The 22,727-nt window shown below is 38.0% G+C and overlaps 1 protein-coding gene across 1 annotated transcript in view; it reads right to left on the minus strand.

Moving 5' to 3' along the window:
- The window catches only part of LOC126976580 (sorting nexin-14-like), a 36,216-nt gene that overhangs the window by 5,191 nt on the left and 8,298 nt on the right, over positions 1–22,727 (minus strand). Inside the window, exons 4-14 of the mRNA XM_050824973.1 lie at positions 22,382–22,513; positions 21,634–21,824; positions 17,865–18,018; positions 17,128–17,302; positions 12,406–12,589; positions 11,386–11,479; positions 10,227–10,508; positions 7,658–7,842; positions 6,827–7,108; positions 5,786–5,991; positions 4,962–5,126 (exon numbers count right to left, since the gene is read on the minus strand). Coding sequence (XP_050680930.1) covers positions 4,962–5,126; positions 5,786–5,991; positions 6,827–7,108; positions 7,658–7,842; positions 10,227–10,508; positions 11,386–11,479; positions 12,406–12,589; positions 17,128–17,302; positions 17,865–18,018; positions 21,634–21,824; positions 22,382–22,513 — 2,050 coding nt within the window. The remainder of the gene's footprint in view (positions 1–4,961; positions 5,127–5,785; positions 5,992–6,826; positions 7,109–7,657; positions 7,843–10,226; positions 10,509–11,385; positions 11,480–12,405; positions 12,590–17,127; positions 17,303–17,864; positions 18,019–21,633; positions 21,825–22,381; positions 22,514–22,727) is intronic.

Below are 22,727 nucleotides of genomic sequence, written 5' to 3' on the forward strand. Positions count from 1 at the left end.
TTGTTAGAACTAAATAATAAATTATAAATGTTAACAAATAATATTATTATATTTCCAATATTTTTCATCAATTGGCATGCATTATTATTATTGGCAATTATTGACCCAACAAGAAAACATCTCTTTTTTGTAAAATCGTATTTGTCCATTTTAAAAGCTTAGTCGTCGGTTAAATAGCAATAACAGAGAAATACAAATTGAAAACGCACACGCATATACAAACGGAAGTTGATTTGTATGTTGACATTTTACAGTGACATAGACGTTTCCAAATAATTGATAAAGAAATCGAATAAATAAATATCGATTTTAATTGATCAATTTTAATAGTGTGATTATTAACACTGCAGGTAACATGTGCCTTTATACCTTACAATTGCACTGTGCAACAATATATTTGCAACTACATCCAATGAATAGGTATAGTATGTATGAAAACACGCCAAATCATTATAAAACAAAAAGGTATATACATAATCCTGTCATTTAAAAGCTGCGTGATGACAACAATAATACCATATTGTAACAAATAGATACATTATTATTATCAGGTTCAAATTAAATTAAACCAAGGAAATCGCTTCGTAATTAGTTGTCAGCACTGATTCGTAACATTCAAATGTTATGTCGTCTTATTGTTAATTATTGTAGCTAGTACTTTGTATTGTAAAATATCGTTGCGTTACTTGTGTAAAAGTGTAGCAATCTTTTTTTATATATAGGAAGTTTTGTTTAGATAAAGGATTAGGAAATAGGAAAAGAAAAATGGACGAGAGAGTGAATGCAAGCGGAAGAAGAAACGAATAATATAAATAGAAAATAAATTAGAAGAATTTTATGCGGGGTTGGCTTCTGCAAATTCGGATTTATTTGCAATCACGGAAACGGGATGCAACAAATCTATTTATGATGCAGAAATAATTCCGCCTGGTTACGCTATTATAAGGTGTGACCGGGCAGATGGACGTAAGCAGGGCAGCGAGTTTCTCGTGGCCACACCGCACTTCGAACTGCGGCGAGTACACAGTGACGTCAACTAGCTTGTGCGAGTGTCTATATGCGTGAGAGATTCTTGTTTTTGTTATGTATAGTTTACATACCGCCTAGCACTAGTGATACGGAATATATGCTACTGTTTAGTATTATTGAGGAATACTGTAAAAAATTAGTGAAGTAGTAGTTGTAGGAGATTTTAATTTATATTCGTGTTCTACGTCCATTAATAATTATTTTGAATAATTTCAAACTTATTGCGAGTTCATTCAGAGCAACAAAGTAGGGAATTGTAATTTCAGATATCTGGACTTAGTTTTAAGTTCGGTGGACGCGCACCACCCGCCTCTCAAGATTGCGGTGACCTTGACCTCGCATCGGCAGACCGACGCGTGTCCACCCGATGCAAGCGTACGTACATCACTAGCCCAGCCAACTGGTTGGATATTCTATAAGGCTGATTTCCCATCATTGTATTCGGCTATTTCGGCGGTAGACTGGTCTATATTGTACGCTTTAGAGTTGGAGGAAAGTTTGAACTGTTTCTATGACATTCTTACATTTATCACCGATGACTGCGTTCCAAAAAAAAAGCGAAGTCCGGTAGCCTCGAGGTACATTTACCCCGAATGGTACACGGTTGAAATAGTTCGCAACATAGAACTAAAAGAAAAGCTTCACCGACGGTACAAGGCGAGTAAGTCCAGGTATGATTACGAAGTGTTCGCTCAGTGTAGGGCGAGTGTTAAAGCCATGATAGATTTCACCCACCGGCATTATAAGCGTCGCGTTCAGAACCAGCTACTTAAGGATCCGATGTCGTTCTGGAACTACGTAAAATCAAAAAAAAGTAGTAGGGGTCCGCTAAAAATTTTGAAGAGTGGAGTGTTATTGACCGACGAGCAATGCGCTGTAGAGTTTGGCAAGTACTTCCATTCAGTCTATAGTTCACAGCAAGCCGAATTGAATGTTAGCGCAGCGGTAGCGGCAGCGGGTGGAGTGAACGGAGCGGCGCGGATACACGTACACATAGACCACTTGACCTTAGACGAGGTAAGACAGGCACCTAAAAAACTTAAGCCGAAGAAGTCTGCGGGGCCGGATGGTATACCACCTTATATATTTAAAGACTGCCGGTCTGTCCTGGCCGAGCCGTTACTTCATAAATACAATAAATCAGTGTCTGAAGACAGCTGTGTTTCCCGAGAAGTGGAAAGTGACCCGAGTCGTCCCAGTGCCGAAAGGTAAAGGTGGAACACAGGTGGAGGGGTACAGGCCAGTTGCAGTGTTGTCAACTGCAGCGAAAATATTAGAATCGGCCATTCATAGTAGTATTTATACTCAAGTTAGTGCTCAACTATCAGAGTCTCAACATGTATTTATGCCTTCGAGAAGCACTACTAGCAACCTTCTCGGCTATATGTCTCATATAGTTCCAGCAGTGGACGGTGGAGAACAGGCTGATGTAGCATACTTTGATTTTCGAAAAGCCTTTGATTTAGTCGATAACGATGTATTGATCAAAAAGTTAACATCAGTCGGGTTCACGCCACATTTACTAACCTTTTTTGCGAGCTATATGAGAGATAGGCAGCAATATGTGGAATATAAAGGCCGAAAGTCCGAACCATATTTCACAAGGTCAGGTGTCAGTCAGGGCAGCAACCTAGGGCCCTTGTAGTTTATTTTAATGATCAACGATCTACCGCAGGTGGTCCAGGATGCTAAATGTTTGTTATTTGCGGACGACCTCAAGCTCTCTCTGGCTTTGAATGGCGAAAATGACTGTGTAAAGCTGCAACAAGATATAGACAGAGTGGTGACATGGAGCCAGGACAATCTATTACAGTTTAATAGATCAAAATGTACAGTCATCACTTTCTCTAAATTACGGGCCCCTATTTGTTATAATTATAATATGGAGAGGATACCAATGTCGAGAGTTTCAGATGACAGAGATTTAGGAGTCAGGTTAAACACTGAGCTTTCGTTTCGTGATCATATTATACATTGTTGTAAGAAAGCTTACAGAAATTTGGGTTTCTTGCTTCGAAACGTTAGTGGTTTCACTAACATAAGCGCTATTACAGCATTATACAACACGTTGGTAAGGAGTCAATTGGAAAGTAACGCAGTCAATTGGGCTCCACATGAGGCTAAATAGTCTTATGTTGGAGCGGGTACAAAACAAATTTATCAGATTCTTATACATGAGGCTTTATGGGGTTTACCCATTTTACCCATTAATGTACCCTACACTATTTGTTTTGGGTATGGTCGGATACAATGAAATAAGGTCTAGAGGGGAATTAGCGCTTGTTCTTTATATTTTTAAAATAATAAGATATTGAATGGGGACGTATTAGAGGAGGTGAATCTGCGAGAGGCGTAGACCGTCACAGCCGCGGGATCACCAACCTGCTCCACAAGGCGCCGCTGGTACGCGCGCTTGATACACTTAACGTCGTGGCCGAACAGATCGACCTGTTTCGTTGCACTCTGAGTGAACTCACAAGGATTGCAATGTGGGCTATATGTTATGATAGCAATAAATAATAATTATAAGATTAGGTTTCTTAAGTATGATATATTGTAAGATTAAGTGTATCTCTATATTTTTATTTTTTAATTAATGCTCATTTTAAATGTTACATTATTTTTTAAGGTGAACGTTACACTAGCGCATTAGGAATATTCCTGTAATGCTAGACGTAAGTGTTGTAAATAAATAAATAAAAATAAATAAAGAAACAGTAATCATCTTCTTTTTTTAAATTTAAGAATCACATTAATTTTTGTAGGTATTTATAATAAAACGTATTTCTTAGTTATTATTTATTTTCCAAGCATTGTGTATGTATATAAATATGCGTGAATTCAATTCTATAGATAATCACTTCATAATATAATATAGGTTAAAAATCTTAAATGTTAATGTTATCTAACTGCAAAATACCGCGTTGAGCAATTTGAGACATGCTATATTATAACGAACTCGCTATCCCAAACAACGTATTGAGCGTGTTAAAACGCACGAGTGTCTAGACCATTTTGTAAACGCAACAGATGTATAAATAACGCCCCACACTGAAGGTCGATAAACCATAGTTGTTGTGTTTCAGCACCGAATGTGTTAACATTAATATCAAACTGAATAATTTATTAGAATCGTTTCATAAAATATTTTGATTAAAAAAAGATTTTTATATAAATCACAATTTTTTTTTATGGAATAGGAGGACAAACGAGCGTACGGGTCAGCTGTTGTTAAGTGATCATCGCCGCCCACAATCTCTTGCAACACCAGAGGTATCACAGGAGCGTTGCCGGCCTTTAAGGAAGGTGTACGCGCTTTTTTTGAAGGTACCCATGTCGTATCGTCCCGGAAACACCGCACAAGGAAGCTCATTCCACAGCTTTGTAGTACGTGGAAGAAAGCCCCTTGTAAACCGCACTGTGGAGGACCGGCACCCATCCAGATGGTGAGGATGATATCCTAACTTGTGGCGTGTCGTGCGAAGGTGGAATTCGGCGGCAGGAATCAGGTTAAACAGCTCTTCGGAACACTCCCCGTGATAAATGCGGTAGAAGACATACAATGAAGCGACGTCTCTACGCAACGCCAAGTGATCCAGCCGTTCACAGGGCACTGCGTCCCCGACAATTCGAGCTGCTCTGTGTTGCACGCGGTCAAATGGATCGAGCTGATACTGGGGTGCGCCAGACCAGAGATGACAGCAATACTCCATGTGTGGCCGGACCTGCGCTTTCTAGAGCGCTAGAATGTGGGCCGGCTTGAAGTATTGCCGTGCTCTATTAATGACGCCCAGTTTCTTTGAAGCCAATTTGGCAAATTAATTAATTATCTAACAAAATCAAAATCTGGCAAAAATATCTCTATTATTATCAGATAAAAAATGTACAACAAATCAGCATCACCAAAGGATTACACAAATAAGTACACCAACCGTGTCCAAGCCGCACGAGGTGCGCCAGCCTCCGCTCGGCGAGCAGCTCGGCGAGCCAAGTGTTCGCGAGCCTGTTGGCCGCCGGCTCGACTACCGAGCCACACAGCGCCAGACACTGCCCGAGCACGCAGGCCACAATACCGCGCGCCCGTACTACCTTTAATACTGAAACAATAGGTTCTCTCATAAACGCACACATTCATTACCTGATTGTGAGTGATCACCGTCACCTAAGCTACCTCACAGTAGCACTATTCGAAGTAATGATAAAATTAATAATAATAAGAACAGAAAGAATGGAGAGTGATTTCTAGTGCATTCTGCTCACTGGCTCCATATTTTTAACATACAGGTGACAACAAAATTGAATTGTACGGAGCATGTGCCGCCGATAACACTCTTAATCCTCCGAAGAGAACAAGAAGGCGGTCTCTCATAGACCATAATATACTAGCATAAAGACAACCTGACAATCTTATGATATGTCAATGTGTGCGTTGGCTAGTGGTTTAATATTCAAAATATTAAGAAGCTATGACAAGCATAGCTTGGGAGAGAAGGAGGCTAATTGCGATGGAGCGGTAGTTAGACGGATTCAAGCGTACACCTGTCGTACATAAGTCTAGGACTAAGCATGATGATTTGAAAAGATGGTAAGTCTTTGTTTCGTTGTTTCTTAGCGTCTTATTCTAATAATATTTTATGAGAATTAATATTTGACAATGGCGCCGTTCGAAAGTACATTTAGTGAAAATGTACTTGAATTTGTGTTATTGAGTTGGCTCTAGTTTTAATTCCGCTGGTTGTACGTATGTTATACTTACATATATACATGAGGCAGTGTGTGAATCCTCGTAGTTCTGTATGCCCGCTGGCAGAGGCTCGCTGGGGCACGGGATGTACATCAAAGTTGTTCTCGAATATTGTGTTCATATAATTGCGACTGTTGTCCACGCGTTGCATCACGGTGTTAGACTCACGTTCGTTTACTTCAACCCCTTCCTCTACGTCGCGGGTTGTTCCTTGTTTTCTGTAACGTTGAAAAGTAAGGGATGAGAAGAGCAGGACATTTAGCTGATGATAATTGAGACGCCGTGCCCATTACAATGCAGTGCTGCTCATGATTCTTGAAAAATCCAAAAACTCTACAGCAGCATTACTCTTGCGCTCGTCACCTTGAGACATAAGATGTTGTCTCATTTGCCCAGTAACTTTACTAGCTACGGCGCCCTTCAGATCGAAATACAATAATGGTTACACATTACTGTTTCAAGGCAGAAATAGGCACCATTGTATTATCCATAATCTAGACGGCATCCTGGGCAAAGGAGCCCACTGGTAATATGTGTATTGTTGTATAATTTAAAACAAACATATACAGAGTGAAACCTACTAAAGGGGCTGAAGTGACTATGCAGGTCAAGCAATTCAATTCTCGACCGCCACGTATTTTTTCGGTTTATTAACTCATATTATGTACGTTTAACATCAAATGTCAGTAAATTCGACAAAGGCAGAACTAATCATCATCACCAATAAGAGGACTAACGGAACTGCAACCACAAAAGTTATTACTTTAATTTTTACACCAAACTCTACCTATCAAATAAAGTGAACAGCGGGGCACAAACTCTGAGGTGGTTTAAGTAAGAAGACGAACAGACAAGCACAATAGCCCAATGAAGAGATTTGTTTCAAATTAAAAATTAATTATGAATATATCATGTAAATATGCACAATCTTCATGCATTTATATTATTAATATGATAGTTCTGGTACAGCATACCAGAGAATGGCTAGAAGTTATTAAATTGTGACACAAATGTAGTCACCCTGAGAATAAAAAAATAAACACATAAACTCACAAAGCTTGATATCGCTCCTTGTCCGATGAGATCAAGAAACTCCTGAGGAAGCTCTCCAAATGTTGTCCCTTCTCTTTTCTCAACTTATGGGCAACTGACTGATAAATGTTACCCAAATCTGGGGAAACATTGAGAGTTGACGCTTGTACTACCAGACCGAAGTCATTGTCCACTGTAAGGAACAAATATAATAGTTCGCTGGACTGAAGCAGTGTTATCTGGAGTATCCTCTGAAGGAAGTCTTCATATTTGTACCTAAGTGTTTCCAGAGGGCTATTGTCCCTGTAAATATTCACCAATTAAAATATAGATTTATCTGGGACTTATAAAAAACTATTTAGTTAATTTGCACTTAAGGTTTTGAATTAAAAACTCATTCAAAGTAACACATTATACACATTAACCCAAGATAGTTAAAATTGTCCTCAATATCCACACAATACTTTAACTTCCTTGTCTTCAATTTTCACTTCATATTGAACTTGCGCTATTCATTACGAAATACAAATTATAAGAAATTAATCGATAAATTAACTAAATATTCACAGTTAAATATTATAGCACTAAAAATAAATGTTGACTTGTCCGTTTCTGACTGACATAATAAAAAAAAATATTATTTAAGTGATATCGCTAATTTCTGGGATTAATTAAATTTATAATCAAAATTTATGAACGATGCAGGATTCGAACCGCGACCTCTCGGGCTCAGTTGGAAGAGTACTCGGACGGAACTCGAGGGGGTCGCGGGTTCGAATCCTGTATTGTTCATATATTTTGGTTACAAATTTTTTAATATATTTTACAGAACACAATATTTCCCCAAAATACCTTCTTGATGGTAGCGGCAAGTGGGCCAGCAAACGGTCTCCGTGGAACTCGGTGAGCTTGGCCCGAAGCAGGTGGAAGTCGTGCTCCGTGCGCCGCAAGCTCCAGAAGGCCGCGGTGAGAGTGGGCCGCGCGCGGTGCACGGCCAGGGTGAACACGCGCACCGGGCCGCGCCGGGGAGACGGTTGCTGATCGATCATCAGACATTAATCAAAGTGCTCGACATGAGCCCCACTGCACCCGCGTCCCCCGCCATGTCAAGCCGCGCACTACGAGCGCAAATCCGCAGTGTGAGACGGAACTTACCCTTACCAATAAACCGTGAGTAAAGCCGATTTAAATAAATAAATAATGTCTCACGAAAGTTTTAATAATTTAATCGCTATCACATAACTGATCATAAATAGGGACATTAAACTTTTCTGTCCCCATTACTGTCACCCACAGACATAACGAACTATTAGGTTGCGGATAGCGTGTGTTTTAAAAACCTACCTAATTTAATTAATTAGGACAAGGTTCATTTTACCCCATTTCGCAGGTTCTCACGAGAGAACTTGTCAGTTGCGGTACTGGTCGGCGATTTTCCGAGAGAGACGTTCTCGAGTTCTGTTATCTGCTTAGCAATTTATGTTGGACACATCCAACATACGAATAATATGCAGAGAATGAAACAGAGCAGGGCATAGCACACTCATAGTGTCACAGCGACAAACGCCAATTTTAATTAAGAAATGAACGTGTACAAAGCTGTAGCTGGTTGATATTAAGCACCATAATTATTAGGTGGCATGTTTCAAAATTTTGTTAGAAAATGAACACAGTCTACTGAATAAACTAGTTAAATTCGTAGACGTCTGTGTGTGTTTAATATCATATCTTGGATACTACTCGTTTGATTTTTAAAAAGTTTACTGATTAGGTAATGGACTTTCGATATCAGTTTAAAGTTTTTTGATATCTTAATATATATAAGAGGGTCACCAGTTGATCAACGACCGACAATACGGCTTTCGCCATGGTCGGTCGGCAGGTGATCTTCTGGTATACCTAACACATAGATGGGCTGCGGCTATTGAAAGCAAGGGGGAAGGCCTGGCAGTTAGCCTGGATATAGCTAAGGCCTTTGATCGTGTATGGCACAAGGCGCTCCTCTCTAAACTTCCATCATTTGGGCTTCCCGAGAGCTTGTGCAAGTGGACCACCAGCTTCCTCACTGGGCGCAGCATACAGGTCGTTGTCGACGGACATTGCTCGAACCCGAAGCCCGTGAATGCTGGAATGCCCCAAGGCTGTGTGCTATCTCCTACGCTGTTTCTTCTGCATATCAATGATATGTTGGACACCTCCAACATTCATTGCTATGCAGATGACAGCACTGGTGATGCCATATACACGGGCCATGCAGGTCTCTCTCGGGAAATCGTCGACCAGTGCCGGGAGAAACTTGTGTCTTCTATCGAGTCCTCTCTTGAGAAGGTCGCGGAATGGGGTAAATTTAACCTTGTCTAATTTAACCCCCAGAAGACTCAAGTTTGCGCGTTTACCACTAAAAAAACCCCATTTGTCGTATCACCGCTCTTCGACAACACTTCCCTAAAAGCCTCGCCTAGTATCGGAATACTGGTTCTCGGAATTCCGTGGCCATCTGGAGGGCAAAGCCAAATTGGTTTCAAAGAAACTGGGCGTCATTAATAGAGCATGGCAATACTTCAAGCCGGCCCACATACTAGCGCTCTACAAAGCGCAGGTCCGGCCACACATGGAGTATTTCTGTCATCTCTGGTCTGGCGCACCCCAGTATCAGCTCGATCCATTTGACCGCGTGCAACGCAGAGCAGCTCGAATTGTCGGGGACGCAGTGCTCTGCGAACGGCTGGATCACTTGGCGTTGCGTAGAGACGTCGCTTCATTGTGTGTCTTCTACCGCATTTATCACGGGGAGTGTTCCGAAGAGCTGTTTAACCTAATTCCTGTCGCCGAATTCCACCTTCGCACGACACGCCACAAGTTAGGATATCATCCTCAGCATCTGGATGTGTGGCGGTCCTCCACAGTGCGGTTTACAAGGAGCTTTCTTCCACGTACTACAACGCTGTGGAATGAACTTCCTTGTGCGGTGTTTCCGGGACGATACGACATGGGTACCTTCAAAAAAAGCGCGTACACCTTCCTTAAAGGCCGGCAACGCTCCTGTGATTCCTCTGGAATGCAAGAGATTGTGGGCGGCGGTGATCACTTAACAACAGGTGACCCGTAAGCTCGTTTGTCCTCCTATTCCATAAAAAAAAAAATCTCTAATAGTTACGGTTATAATCGCCTGGTCAAACTTAACGATAACACACCTGTATATACAGGTAAGGTTATATGAAAAGACATTTTATAATAATAAATAGTAAGTTGCATCTATAAACCTTATTTTTACCCATGCTCTTCTTTTACTTACTAAAAAAGGTGACAGTGCAATTTTCGGCCTCATAACATTGGTTATCTATATATATTGTTTCCAAAAAAATCTTAATTAAGACCTCTATAAATTAGTACAGAACAATAAATATATATAATAACTCACCATTCTAATCTCCACGTGAGTTAAGACCACTTTGTACGTGCTCAAATCTTGATCCCCCAAGGTATCTTCAGCGGCCAGCGAGTCCAAGTACTTCAATATATCGACATTGTCTATGGAGTCCTCGCTCAGCTCCGAGTTGGAGTCCAGTACTTGTCCGTCCAACGTCTGCGAGCGCATAGCGTTCCGTACTCGCGCTCCTAGACGCTGTTTGTCTTGAGGACGCCTGGTCATTTGTTTTTGGTAGCCGGTTGGTACTCTTGGACCAATCAGAAGTTTATAGAACTGAAATTGATAATTTGATTCGTTCAATGTACGTTTTTGGATATAAAGAGCTTCCAAATAGATATTTGACTTTATTCATGTCGCAGAATTATATCACGCCACAAACTCAAACAATACTGACCATCAGGATAAGATGTCATAAACAACCAAAACATGGAATGAAATACATTCTCGGTGTATACATGTAAATATATGACATGGAAACCCATGTTTCAAGATAGCATGACCATCACGTAATGAGAGTTGATCACTTTCCAGAAGGTTATTTAGGGACGCCAGCATTCTGGGATTTAACACATCACAGTAACCGAACTATATAGGAAGATATATCAAATATAAATATAGTTGCGTCCTAACACATGTTCCACAGATAAATCTAAGTGGTACACAGTCACAAACATTCACAGAAATAAGTAATTTCATTATACACATTAATACAAAACATCAAACAAGTTAAATTAAATTTAACTTGGGGCAACTATTATAATTCTAAAACGTGTCTCAACGCAGCAGGGGAGCACGAAAATATGTCGATGTTAAGAAAACAATTGTTAAAAGATTTACACATCCTGTGCATTACACAGCGCACGGCACCATTTTTGTTTTTGTGGACGATAGTTCAAAAGTAATGCAGGAGCTGAGACACCTGTCTGGGACGTGAAATGCTACGAGACTGAGGGGCTCAAAAGAAGCCAGCTCACCAGTACATATCTTCTTTAAAACTTCACCTTATGATAAGTCATGTCTCCTCTACATGATCTTGGCCAAAAACTGGTTATAAAAATTGCCACCAGCCTTTTATACGATATTAACTTTAACCCTTTTTCAACTCTTATACATAATCAATTCGTCACAGCCTTGTGTTCAGGCAGCCTACCTCATCACTGTGGAGGAACCTCGGCATCAGAACCTTCTCCAGCACGGCGTGAGATTGTCTCGCCGCTTGGTACAGAGCGCGACTCGTCTGTAAACTAAAACAATTCATATGTAACAAAAATACAATACAAACGTGCTTGTCATGAAGCAGAGATTATAAGGACTTCCATTACACAATATCCATCCACAGTACTGATTATCTTGATTGGCTTCATCCACTCACATATCCACCCTTTAATACCGTCGTTCTTATTCTTGGTACACTCGACCTAGCCCCGTTTCAGCGCAGGCCGATCCCACCCAACACTTCTTCTATCCACAATGTATAAATTTGTGTAGTATACTTTCGTATTTATTTTCTCCTACATGACCAAACAACGGTAATTTACCAATTTGAAACGATAGAAAAGTATTACGGCCTAATGTAAAAAATGAGCAATTTCCGCACCGTACTGACGTCAGAATGCAACCTCAAACAGCAACAACATTTACCTCGTCGGAAGGCGACTAAAATATTTTCCAATTGTTTGCCAACATGGCAAACTGCCTGAAGGCACATGCAGGCTGGTTTCAGAATGCTCCAGCGAAATGCCGCCTGGCAATGTGGCACATGTCGTCGCATGTATTGCACCCTCAGGAGTGCACTCATCATAATTGGCTACAAACGTTGTATTGACCTTTAGTGTCACATAATACTCTAATAAAATGTAGACATAAATAGACCAACAATTTTGGAAGTGACATATAAATGTGCCCCGTAATAAAAATGGAGCTAAGTAGTTACTGAATGGTAACTAAGAGACGGAAAAAGAAGTCACGATCAAGCAAACTGGAAAAGGTTTTCTCAAGACATACAAGGTATACAATGGAAATTGTTGCAAACCAAAAAGAGATGTTTGAAAGTTATAAAATGTAAATTTAGTTTTAATTATTTAGGTATAAATTGCCTTTGATCTTTTTTTGTAGTTAAATGCTTTCAAATAAAATTTACACGCCTGTAAAGATTTTTCAGGAGACTTACCGTTTGACGGCATCCGGTCCAGCGTCGAGGAGTTCTTTCAGTTCGAGTTGCATCGCGTCTGGCAGTTCCACCCGCGGCATGCTTACCGCGATGTATCGCAGGTACAGCTCAGTCGCCTCGCGGTGAAGGTTGGCCTGCTCCTGTGACGTCAGCTCCGGATTCAATATCCGCGACTGAAACGATTCTGAAATCATTCGTTTATTTTGCATTCAGATGTCATACTTTATTTTACTATTGATGGTTTTTTTTAATGTTAAAACATTTAAATTTTCTCACTCAAAAATTTATATTTGATGTTAACGTTGCAAAATAAAATAAAAAACTACGTTTAAAAAAACCGACTTCAAAAACTGAAAAGTATCAAATAACTAAAAATTTAATTTAAAACACCTCTTATGCAAACCTTTACCTTTAATATTAATAAAATACTATTATTTGTATGTGTTACTGTTTATACTATTATTTATATTGATAGCTTTGAAGAAGAAATAAAAACTACTGGGCCAAACTTTGTAAAATTTTTATGGGATCAAATCTATTTCGCATCAAACAAAAGAAGAATTACGTAAATCGTATCATAAATCTCAGAGTAATCAGTGTACATACATAAAAAAAAATACCGATCGAATTGATAACCTCCTCCTTTTTGAAGTCGGATAATAACTAAAACTGATTTAATTTATTGCTGTGTGTTTATTTATACTTTTAAGTCTATATTCAATATCATATTTCTTTGGTCTAAAATTGGACAAGCACTTACTAGTCCAGTAGCAGTTCAACTAACTGTATATGCAGTAATCATCCGGGTACACCTATTTGGGTATCCGGGTACACCTTAAATAACAGTGCAACGAGTACACCAAGCGCAGGTGTTATATCACGGTACTACTGTATATATGTACTAGTTCTTATCTGTATATTAGAACTCCTTTTTATAAGGTTGGCCGTAAAGTTACAGAATATTTTATTTTTAACCGACTTCCAAAAAAGATGGAGGTTCTCAATTCGTCGGCATGTTCATTTTTTTTATGTTTGTTACCTCAAAAGTTTCGCGTGGGTGAACCCGATTTTGATAATTCTTATTTGAAAGCTGGTGCTTCCCGTGTGGTCCCATTGTAATTTGGTCCAGATCTGACAATGGCATCCATGAGAAAACCATAAAAGTCTTAAATTTGCTATACATGATAAATTTACGAATAACTCATAATCGCGATTGATGATTTCGATGATTCTTTTTTTATTGGAAAGGATATACTTCAAAGATAGTTTGGTGAGAGTTTGGTTAGGTTCTGATTACGAAATCCATGACATAGTAACGGAGCTCTTCAATTCTTAGGAGCAAATTAACGATACTCGGCTGAATCTTTTTTATGCTATCCGGATATTTAAGTCATCTACAATAACATAGATATGGTCAAGTAATTGTCGTAGTCGAATATGATCAATGGGACTCCTTAACGACTTACAGTAAGGGTGCGATCTGTGGCAGAATTTCTGTCTGTAATTGCAAAGCACCTACGTTCATTGCTGCATTAAAATGTTAGTATATCTACACATATTTAGACAAATTGTTATTTAGTGTACTTCAGATTCACTAAAAATCATAAAATAAAATAAAAGTTAACAAAAAAACAACCGACTTCAAAAACACTATTCCAAAACAATAGATATAATGTGCACTAAAAAGTATAAAAATAATTTCGTATTTTTATACAATCTAATTAATTAATATATTTCTAGATACCATTATTGTTATTTTTGGAATCGGTGTCCTTCCGCCACGACCCAGAGAGAGGTTGAAAATGGTTTCGTCTGCCAGTTTTTTTAAATCATAGAATTCGTGGTATTTGAATTTTCTTTGGTTTTATAGGGCAATTTAGTGTATGATTCTTTCCCAACGTGTACTTTTTTTTGTGCTCTAACGCGCTTGAAAATAGACAGGTAGTCAGGCATGCAATAGATTTCAGAATTCTTTTTTGCTGTTTCGATGCTACTATGCATACTGTCAACCTCCATGTAGCTATGTCCAGACTCTAAAAATTTGTGCTCAATTTTTCTTAAATGACTAATATTTTGATCAGCAAATAAAAGCAAAACAGCGACAAACTGATTTCGGTTTTGTCCACCACATGTGTCGGAATATAGACACACTTCAGTGACATGAGGCGGAATACACGTGGAAAGATAATGAAATAAAATACTTCCAATTTCGGAACAACCCCTTTTTCTGTTTACTTCAGACCAGGCGAAGCAATAAGCGTCATTTGGCAGAGCAGCTTCATAAATACAGAGATTGTACACACACAGTTTTCGATAGTAATAAAGTTGCCCTATTAGTCCAGAAGGTATCTGTAACACAGCCTGCAAGTCAAACGTAACACAGCGAAACTATCCAGCGATGCTCTCTCCTTGACCTTCGCTTTTTATGAATTACAGCGCTCCTTTCTTGCTATGTGTTCCTCAAACTCCAATCTTAATTCGGCTTTATTACCTTCTTGCGCTTTGTTATAGTTCGAACATACTAAACATTGATCCTTCTTTGGAACAAAGAAACTGAAATTATAGTGATTACAGAATATCCTTCGGTACGTTATTTCGCTGACTGGGGCCATGTTATTTTCAGTGCATTTTTCTTTATAAAGTTTGTGCATTTAGAGATGGACAACGAGGCATCTAGATAAAGGCGTTTAGATGTTTGCCTTATGTAATGTGGTTCCATGCATGGAATGGACTCTATTTCCTTTGTATACGCATAGCTCGTTGCGCTTTCTAATGGCATTATTGATTGTATGAGAAGAAGTACATAAAGTGTAGCAAAAAAACTTTTGACATACTTGTTTTTTGTGCCCATTATGAAAAAGGAAGCATTTTTTAGTAAATTCGCGTTGTTTTTTTGTTCCACGCACAGCAAGAACTCTTTTAGGGGTATCAACAGACCCGTTATTCAGTATAAAATTCTTTTTTTCAATGAAACTTAAATTCCAATAATAACGACATAAGGACTCCCTTTCTTCAGGTGATATCTCGTTACATTTATAAAAACATTTGTCGCAATTGATAGCTTTAGGAAGCTTTGCACTTCTTTGTTTCTTCCTTGGAGTGTAAGGAAGTCCTTCAGCACGCCTTTTTTTGGTAATATTGACTTTCCAGTTCTCAGGATGAGCTTTCTTCCAACGTGTCCTCGAACATGTAATATTGAATACATTTTTTAGTAAAATCTCACAAATAGAATTCACGATTTGATGTGCACACTCATCTCCCTCTTTCGGTAATTGAACTGCAACTTCCCCTATGTTCAAAAGATCATCTAAGATCTCTTCGTCGCCAGCATAGCGTTGGTCATCAATATTAAATAAAAGATCCTCTGTCCGGATCAGACTTATTGAATCTGGGTCCGGTTCATAATTGGGATCGGCAGCAGAATCATCACTGTCAAACATGCGCTCCATTTCTGCTACTATTTTTGCTTTTGACTCGCTCAGTATGGAAGACGAACTTGAAGTAGAAGGCCCTGTATCTCGATCATCTGAAAAATAACAACTGAGTTAGATAAAGACAGACAGACAGACAGACACACTTTCACATTTATAATATTAGTATGGAAGTATGGATACTGTGATAGCATGATGGAAAAAGGCCCTCGTAAGAAGTTTTTTTAAAACAACTAGGTATATTCAATAAACGGGATTTTCTAATAGATAGATATTAAACAACTTTTAATTTTTGAATGAAATATGATTATTTATGAACAGCGGTAGATTAACGTTAATAATTGACTAATATGATAACTTGACTCTTGAACATGTAACATCGTACCGTATATTTTATACAAAAACTATAACATACCTAACCTCAAAATCGAAAAAAAAAAAATTTAAATTACTTACCGTTGTGTACCATTTCACGTTTGTTTATCATAGATACAAGTCGTTTGCCTCTTGATTCCATGTTACACACAAAATACTATGTCTATATCACTTTAAACCACTTTTAAAACTTTTTTTCTGGAGCACATGTGGGCGGGCGCGCAGTTTTAAAATTTCTTACATGCAAAACCGGCAATGTGCATTTATGAGTTATTCGCTGTAGACAAATCTTGGAAACATCCAAAAACTTTCTACAGATAAAACCGTTAAAATGTATTTATGTTTTGGCTGTCGAAAAATGGAACAGTGCTTATAATCATACTACAAGTAAATACATTTAAGTACGTCTAAACTATTTTACGAGTAGAATATCACCCGAGAATGTAAAGTAAGTGTTTTTAATAGATTTTTACTGATAATGTCTTATTCATACTACTATTTTAGTCCGTATTGTAAAAACTCATAAATATGCATATAATTATTTAGCTATATATATTTTTGCGCATTTGTATAATATGATTGCTTATCATGTTTTTCCTTTATATTTTATCCGAAATGTGTATACTTATAAGGATTTCATTCTACGGAACTTTGTAACAGTGGTGCTTATCATTTATTCGATTTTACCAGTCGAAAGAGCGTTTAAAATTACACGTAACTGTATTCTTAACTCAATTTCGTAAAAAAGTGCATTTATTCGGTTTTCGCAGTAAGCAGACATATTATATATTCATATTATGTATTAAAGAAGAAGATTTTTTTATTTCGCAACGATCCCGCGTGTGAGTGAGGACTCACGCGTTACAGTATCTAAGGTAAGTTTTCAAATGAAAGCGAAAGAATTTGTTATACTTACTAATATCCTTATAGAACTGCAGCACGTGAATGTTGTATGTGGTCTTGAGATGCTGCATGAAAGCGTAGAAGTGCTGTTGCTCGTTCACCAACAGTTCAAGCTCTATGTGCAGTAGTTTAGCCCGCTTCATGTACACGGACTCGGACTGTCGGACGAATGTCTCCAGAAATTCCACCTTGTGATTCAATTGTTATAATTAATATTGTGTCTAATATGTATCAGTCTTGCGCTTTTAATCGTACTATAGACACATATTTTTCTTTCTTTCTTTTTTATTTGGTCCGGGTTATTACCAGTGGGAGGTCTGGGGCTTTGCACAGGATGCTGGGTAGATTATGGGTGATACAACAGCGCCTATTTCTGTCGTGATGCAGTAATGTATAAGCATTATTGTGTTTCGGTGTGAAGGGCACCGTAGCTAGTGAAATTACTGGGCAAATGAGAATTAACATCTTATATCTCAAGTTGACGAGGGCAAAATAGATATATAATAATAAGAGAAAATAGCACAAAGATCGACATATCAGTAGTACCTACGGCTTCGCTGAAAACTGGGAATTGACCAGAAACAATTTCAAGACCTCACTGAAAGAAACCGAATGAACCGTGCACCTACTCATTTGTGATTCTATATTGAGACTTAATGAAACTGAACTGTTGCTGTATGAAAAATGGATCACGTAAGACAAGAATGGACAAATATCGTGGTCTATTCTGTTCTAAATTAACGTTCTTACCTTATAATTGGGTGTAGCAGGCAACTGTGCCATTGTTTCCTTACTAGTTGCTAATATAATGAGCATATTGAGGATGTAGGGATCCGCCAGCACGTCTGTGAGAGACAGCAGAACCCACCCAGCGAATATCTCGCGAATTAATACTTTGAACACCCTGAAAGGTAAGATACTTTTAACCAGTGATTGCAATCCGTCTGAATCTCAATATCTATCATCAAAATTGAAATACTCCCTATCCCCTATAACAGACTATAACTATAAGTACCTCGACGACTGAGCATTGCTCAGATTTTTAAGAAGGTACAAAGATTGAAAAAATAAAATATTAATAGGACACCTGGATTCGAACCGGGGTCATCTGCTTTCCGGATCACCCAATGCCCCATCTGGGCTATTATAGTCTTGTACATAGATGCGAAATTTACCTTTTTATTCAAATGTTATTGTAGCAGTTTCTCATTAAAACACGGATAAAATTACAATTTTTAAAATTGAAACCTAACTAGATCGATTTCTCGTCCCGGAAACTACCTGTATACTAAATTTCATTAAAATCGTTAAATATTTATACAGGGTGTCCCAAAACTCAACGATAACCTGGTACCGGGCGAGAGGCCAAGGTATACCAGTTATGAAAAAATAAGAAAAAAAATCTATGTCACTTAGTCAAGCGATGACAGACATTTTTCGAAAATGTTAAAAATTTGACACCCTTTGTCGTATTTTTAGGTACTGTGATCGCAATTTTCACAATTTTACAGTGATTTTTTTAAAAATGTTATCTCAAATAACAGTGCTATTAATGGTAACCACAAATGAAAGTAATAATCATTGTTAACTAAGTAAAATAAATTAAATTTTGACGAGTTATTGTTTATAACATTTATGTCAGTCAACTTTGACACTCTACCTTGGAAAAAAAATGTACTACACTACCTATGGCAAGTTTTTTTAAAAGATGGCCCATTTAGTCTAGATTTCAAAATAGTACAATACTTGCCACTTTTCTTGCCAATAAAATTGCTATTTCGTATTTTTTGCGAAAGGAACTCATGGAAAATTTAATCAAAATAAAACGGTAAATTATTTAACACTTTATTATCCTCCTAAAATTAAAGCAGATGCTTAAATTGTTTCCCTCCAGCACGAATACAAGCTCTGCATCGCCTCAGAAATGACCTGTTCACCAGTCTTGCAAATCTCCTCGCATTGTGATTTCTTCTGATGCTGCATCAATTTTTTGGCGCAATTCTGTTACATTTTGAATTGGTTTTGAGTAGACCTTTTCTTTTATGCATCCCCAGTAAAAAAATCTACTGGATTCAGGTCTGGGGACCGAGGGGGCCATGAAACTGGTCCAAGGCGTCCGATCCATTTACCGGGATATAATTCGTTTAAATATTCTCTTACAGGCCGGGCATAATGTGCTGGGCAGCCATCTTGTTGATACCACAATTCTCTGTAGATGTTGAGTGGTACATCTTCTAGCAATGTCGGCAAATCATTTCGAAGAAAATGCAAGTAGGTGGCGCCATCCAAATTTTCAGTGAATTCAAATGGTCCAATTATTTGACCATTTAATAGTCCACATGTTGACTTTAAATTGGTATTGGGATCGATCCTCACGCATCAAATGCGGGTTTTCCGTATGCCAACTATGAAGGTTATGTAAGTTTAAATAACCATCTCTTTTAAATGTCGATTCGTCAGTCCACAAAACTTTATTTAGAAAATCCGGATCTTCACGAATTTTCGCTAACATGGTTCTGCAGAAATCAACTTTGGGTGCGTGATCACGTGGTAACAAGCTCTGCACACGTTGTACATGGAAAGGATGAAAATCGTATCGTTTTAAAATTGGATGTGCGGTACTCTTCGCCACACCCGTTGCAATTTCAATCGCACGTACTGAGGTACTGGGGTCATTTTCAACTTCATTCAAAACTTCAGCGTCGTAGTTTCCTTGAGGTCTCCCACCAGATGTACGAGCACTGGGTAATCGTCCTTCCGAGTATGATGCGTGCACATTTTGGAAGACACTATAATCTGGTATCTCCCGATACAGTCGAGCTGCCGCAGAGGCATTACAATGGCACTCACCGTAGATAAGATGCATATTTGCATATTCTTGCGGTGTGTACAAATGCGGCATGTTGTTCACACACAGTTTGCACAGCACAAAGTCCAAAAAACAAAGCCAGAGTCGTCAAGTACGGATAGAGTATCAAGTCCAGGGTAACACAAGCCAGAGTCGATAGTACGAAAGTAACACGATTACGAGAGATGCGCAGTAAACGAAGAAACGATGCGTACTAAATGTTATTGTTTAAATTTTATTATGAACGACTGATGAGTCGTTGTGAGTGGCACGGATAGTGACGTCTCGTTTTGACAAATACCATAACTACTATCCATTTCTTTTTATCACTTTTGTTCATTACAAACAATGGAGACTTCGAACTTTTAAAAAAAAAGAATATCAGGTATTTTTTTACTGAGGGATCCCTACGCATAGCATACGAAAAAGCAGTTTGATTGGCAAGAAAAGTGGCAAGTGTTGTACTATTTTGAAATCTAGACTAAATGGGCCATCTTTTAAAAAAACTTGCCATAGGTAGTGTAGTACAATTTTTTTCCAACGTAGAGTGTCAAAGTTGACTGACATAAATTTTATAAACCATAACTCGTCAAAATTTAATTTATTTTACTTAGTTAACAATCAATATTACTTTCATTTGTGGTTACCATTAATAGCACTGTTATTTGAGATAACATTTTTAAAAAAACCTCTGTAAAATTGTGAAAATTGCGATCACAGTACCTAAAAATGCGACAAAGGGTGTCAAATTTTTAACATTTTCGAAAAATGTCTGTCATCGCTTGACTAAGTGACATACATTTTTTTTCTTATTTTTTTCATAACTGGTATACCTTGGCCTCTCGCCCGGTACCAGGTTATCGTTGAGTTTTGGGACACCCTGTATACAATTATTGCTCGTTTAAAGATATAATATATAACTGGGCCAGGAATAAGAGTACCTAAACTCAGTGCTAACGTCATTCAAAGACATTTCTAAAACACTGATTAAATGAGTAATATTAATAAATTAGAATATCATCCCCACAGTGCGGTTTACAAGAAACTTACTCCCACGTACAACCAAGCTGTGGAATGAACTTCCTTGTGCGGTGTTTCGATAAAAAAAAGCACGTTTCCCTTTCTAAAAGGCCGGCAATGCTCCTGTAATTCCTCTGGTGTTACAAGAGAATGTGGGCGACGGTGATCACGTACGCTCGTTTGTCTTCCTCTTCCATAAAAAAAACAGATTGTATAACTGGGCCAGGAAGAAGGGTTAACTGGGGGCATAAAGTCATTTCTAAGACACTGATAAAATAAGTAATTTTAAAACTGGAAATATTGAAATAACAATCGTTTGCAATTCTAACCAAGATTGAAAATTTAAAAGCTTTAGGTGGTATTTCTCGTAATATCACAATAACATTGTTAAAGTGGCCTCTACACGTCTCGTTCCTTCACGCATGCGCGGAACGTGAGACTTCAATACAAACCTAACAAGAGCACAAACGCGGCCACTGACCATGCATCCTTTTTTGATCCCTAATTACAAAGTACCATTCACACTTCGAAAATTCTTGTAACAACACCTTACTCGACATTTGTCGACAGAATCCAACAGAAACGGGAATCAAAACCCAATCTCCGTAATCAGGTATGTATTGGATGATTTCTGAATTTGAAAGTACTCACGGATTTTTGGTCTCCGTCGACCGCAGGAGATACGGCAATATGGCTTCCGTCAGGCATCTCAGGTATCTGAGTTCTGCGCTTCGATTGCTAGCTGCAACATGGATGCTGGGTTTGTGTCCCGTCGACACGACACTGTAGTGCCTGAGCGCACAGGGCACTAGCCGCTCAGTTATTAGTTTGGCATAATCAATCTAAAAATAACAACATATTTTTTCAATAGGAATTGAACTTGATAATTTTAAAACATTATTATCGCGGATATAAGATATTTTTTATATTATTTATTTATAGTATTACGAGAATTCTATCAAATAAAAAATAATAAATGATTTAAGTCAAAATATTAAACTTATAATATAAATGTTGTAAATTTTATCATCTTATTAGGCACGTCGGAATAATCGAGCTTGATGATAAAAGTAGAGAGAAAGCTAAAGAGCTCCTGTAAATCAATATTTACAACAACCGCACTTTACAAAATATTTAGCTATACAATCTATGCAGTTTTTAACTATAAAAAAAAGCAATTTAATTCATAACTTTATGCCAATAATTGATTTATTATTACAAAATATAATAAAGAGTTAATAACATTAAATATTATGTTACAGATGAATCATATGGTATATTTATTGAAGGTAGTGCGACTAGTGAGAATAAGTGTCTACCCGGACAGTCACCAACATGGCGATCTGTCCCATTCTCAACGCGCGGGGATTTAGTTTGTGTTTTATATCCACATACATACCTTTAAGGCTCTTCTCAGTAACAACGCAGACGCGTACCTCAGCTGATACCGAAGCTCATCGACAAAGAATGGCTGCAGTGTTATCTTGGTATACCACGAGTTTACATATTGTTCTAAAATTGTATTGTAAAACTGAAACAACATATAAGCTGTTTTATGGATTTGTTAATGTGATGTCAAAACAATATTTATTGTAATTCCAAGTCTTAATAAAGCAAACACATGTTATGTAGATTTAAATTAATTGTGGTGAAACTGCTAATTTTCACTATAACTTAGTCTTCAATTCCTTCTGTAAGGAATTTGACAGGATTTTTACTCCAGTAACGGTGACAGTAAACAACAA

This window comes from Leptidea sinapis, chromosome 41 (genome assembly GCF_905404315.1).
Source record: "Leptidea sinapis chromosome 41, ilLepSina1.1, whole genome shotgun sequence".
Taxonomy (NCBI): Eukaryota; Metazoa; Arthropoda; class Insecta; order Lepidoptera; family Pieridae; genus Leptidea; species Leptidea sinapis.